Source organism: Aulonocara sp. 'chitande type north' Nkhata Bay, unplaced genomic scaffold (genome assembly GCF_057382095.1).
Source record: "Aulonocara sp. 'chitande type north' Nkhata Bay isolate Kocher_YH1m ecotype deep benthic unplaced genomic scaffold, A_spYH_male_GT1.1 unmapped_scaffold_4, whole genome shotgun sequence".
NCBI classification, from domain to species: Eukaryota; Metazoa; Chordata; class Actinopteri; order Cichliformes; family Cichlidae; genus Aulonocara; species Aulonocara sp. 'chitande type north' Nkhata Bay.
This window is the reverse complement of record NW_028234336.1, coordinates 162,928-165,787: the sequence shown is the minus strand read 5'-3', so window position 1 is coordinate 165,787 and position 2,860 is coordinate 162,928. Positions and strand designations below refer to the sequence as shown.

Here is a 2,860-nt window from a genome sequence, read left to right as displayed (position 1 = left end):
TTCCTCGTCTCCCTCCTCTTTCTTGGGTTTCTGCTGCCTGAGGTATACACTGAGCACTCGGTCAGTTGGGGCCATCTTCCCAATGTATTCTTGGATGTTCGTTGTCTCATCCTGGACTGTGGTGCTGACACTCACCAGTCCCCGGCCCCCTTCCTTCCACTTAGCGTATAGCCTCAGGGTGCTGGACTTGGGATGAAACCCTCCATGCATGGTAAGGGGCTTTCTTGTCTTTATGTCAGTGGCTTCTATCTCCTCCTTTGGCCAGCCTATTACCCCAGCAGGGTACCTGATCACAGGTACGTGTTGATGGCCCGGATCTTGTTCTTACCATTCAGCTGACTCCTCAGGACTTGCCTGACCCTCTGCAGGTACTTGGTGGTTGCAGCTTTTCTAGCGGCCTCTTCATGGCGTCTTACCTCATGCTAAGTTTAGGTTGACAACAGGAGCAGCCACCAGGCCCAGGATTCTCCAGCAGCCACCAGGCCCAGGATCCTGCAGCAGCCACCAGGCCCAGGCTCTTCCAGCAGCCACCAGGCCCAGGCTCCTGCAGCAGCCACCAGGCCCAGGCTCTTCCAGCAGCCACCAGGCCCAGGCTCTTCCAGCAGCCACCAGGCCCAGGCTCCTGCAGCAGCCACCAGGCCCAGGATCCTCCTGCAGCAGCCACCAGGCCCAGGCTCTTCCAGCAGCCACCAGGCCCAGGATCCTCCAGCAGCCACCAGGCCCAGGCTCTTCCAGCAGCTACTAGGCCCAGGATCCTACTGCTCCACCAGGCCCAGGATCCTCCAGCAGCCACTGGGCCCAGGATCCTCTAGCAAGGCACCAACAAGTAAATCAACAGTGACAAGTCGGTGAACGGAGCGAGCGAAACAACAAGCTCAATGGGGCCTAAGAGAACACCAAACGCCGATGAAATTGAGGACATCAAAAAGTCATTGGACTTTCTAACTGAGGAAACATCAGCTATCAAGCTACAACAGAAATATATCCTAGACTTAGTCGAGGAAATAAGGTCGCTACGTAACCAGAATGCAGAGAAGGAGAAACGGATTGTCTATCTGGAGAGTAAGGTCGCGGACCTGGAGCAATATACCAGAATGAATGATGTGATCATCACAGGGCTACATATAAAACCCCGGTCATATGCTCGGGCTGTGACTGCTGGCAGTAAAGAGGAGCAAGGAGAATTGGATGGGAGCTCTACGGAGCAACAAGTAGCTGGCTTCTTGCAGTCGAAAGGGATCGACCTGGATTGCAATAACATCGAGGCATGCCACCTCTTGCCCAGGAGAAATGCTAGTGATAAACCAGCTATCATCATGAGATTTGTAAACAGGAAACACAAGAATGCACTGCTGAAGCAGGGGAGGAAACTAAAAGGATCGAATGTCTACATGAATGACCATCTAACAAAATCCAATGCTGACATGGCGAAGAAAGCACGACACTTAAAGAAACTGGGAAAAATTCAGAATACCTGGACTACAAACTGTAAAATATTTATTAAGCTTAATGGCACACCGGAGGAAACTAAAGTGTTGGTCATCAAATGCATGCAGGATCTGGAAAACATTAACAAGTAATATAACTACAAAGACAAGGAGCTGGGCTAACAATCTACAGTCATCCAAGCAGGTAATAGAAGACAACAACGAAAGCTAAAAGCGTAACACATTTAAGGATGGAACAATCAAGTAACTCATTATCTGGGATCTATACATTATTATCACAAAGGATTGCTAATCAGGAGATAAATTCACCAGCAAACAAGGAATACAAAACACACTTCACAGAGCAGGACATTGATCCAGAACTGAACTTTTTTAACATCAAAAATACCTGCTATAATCATAATGATGATCAATTCAACAAAACTGTCAAGGTGGACGGTAAAATATCTATAATTCACTTTAACAGTAGAAGTTTATATGCAAATTTTCATAAAATAAGAGAATATTTAAGCAAATTTGCACATCCATTCAGTGTGATTGCAGTATCTGAGACATGGATTAATAAAGAGAAAAGTGGGGACTTTGTAATAGATGGATATGAATTAAATCTTATAAATAGAAAGAATAAGAATGGCGGTGGTGTGGCCTTGTTTGTGGACAAAAATTTAAAATACAAGATGGTAGAAAAAATGTCGATGGTGGTAGATAATATATTAGAGTGTGTAACAATAGAAATTAGTATGGGAAAAGAGAAAAATGTCATTGTAAGCTGTATATATAGAACACCAGGTTCAAATACTGAAATTTTTAAGGAGTGGGTAGATAAAACATTCACTAGGACAAACCAAAAAGTCATGTTCATTTGTGGGGATTTTAACATAGATCTATTAAATCCAAGCAAACAGAAAATGACAGAGGAGTTTATTAATACAATGTATAGCTTGGGACTTTGTCCAATGATCACTAAACCCAGCAGGATCACAGCACAATCGGCAACCTTAATAGACAATATATTTACAAATGATATAGAAAATAGATCCATAAGTGGTCTTTTAATAAATGATATCAGTGATCACCTACCTGTTTTTATAGTGTATAATAAAAATTATAGAAAGGTTACACAGGAAAATATACACTCAACAAAAATATAAACGCAACACCTTTGTTACTGCTCCCATTCCCCATGGGATGGACGTAGAGACCTAAAATTCATTCCAGATACACAATATAACCATCCCTCCCAAACAGTGGTCACAAATCAGTCCAAATGTGTGGTAGTGGGCACATCTGCCATATTGAGATAATCCATCCCACCTCACAGGTGTGCCGCATCAGGATGCAGATCTGACATCATGAGTAGTGCACAGGTGTACCTCAGACTGCCCACAACAAAAGGCCACCCTGGAATGTGC

The 2,860-nt window shown here is 44.4% G+C and overlaps 1 protein-coding gene across 1 annotated transcript; it reads left to right on the top strand.

The window, feature by feature from the left end:
- Positions 1-878: 878 nt before the first annotated feature.
- LOC147300740 (uncharacterized) lies at positions 879-1,580 on the top strand. The gene has a single exon (XM_086284829.1). It carries the CDS (start codon positions 879-881, stop codon positions 1,578-1,580), a length of 702 nt encoding a protein of 233 aa, XP_086140955.1.
- The last annotated feature ends 1,280 nt before the right edge of the window (positions 1,581-2,860 follow it).

Excerpts from the sequence above, each read along its gene's own strand:
- LOC147300740 (XM_086284829.1), top strand. The coding sequence starts at position 879 with ATGGGGCCTAAGAGAACACCAAACGCCGATGAAATTGAGGACATCAAA.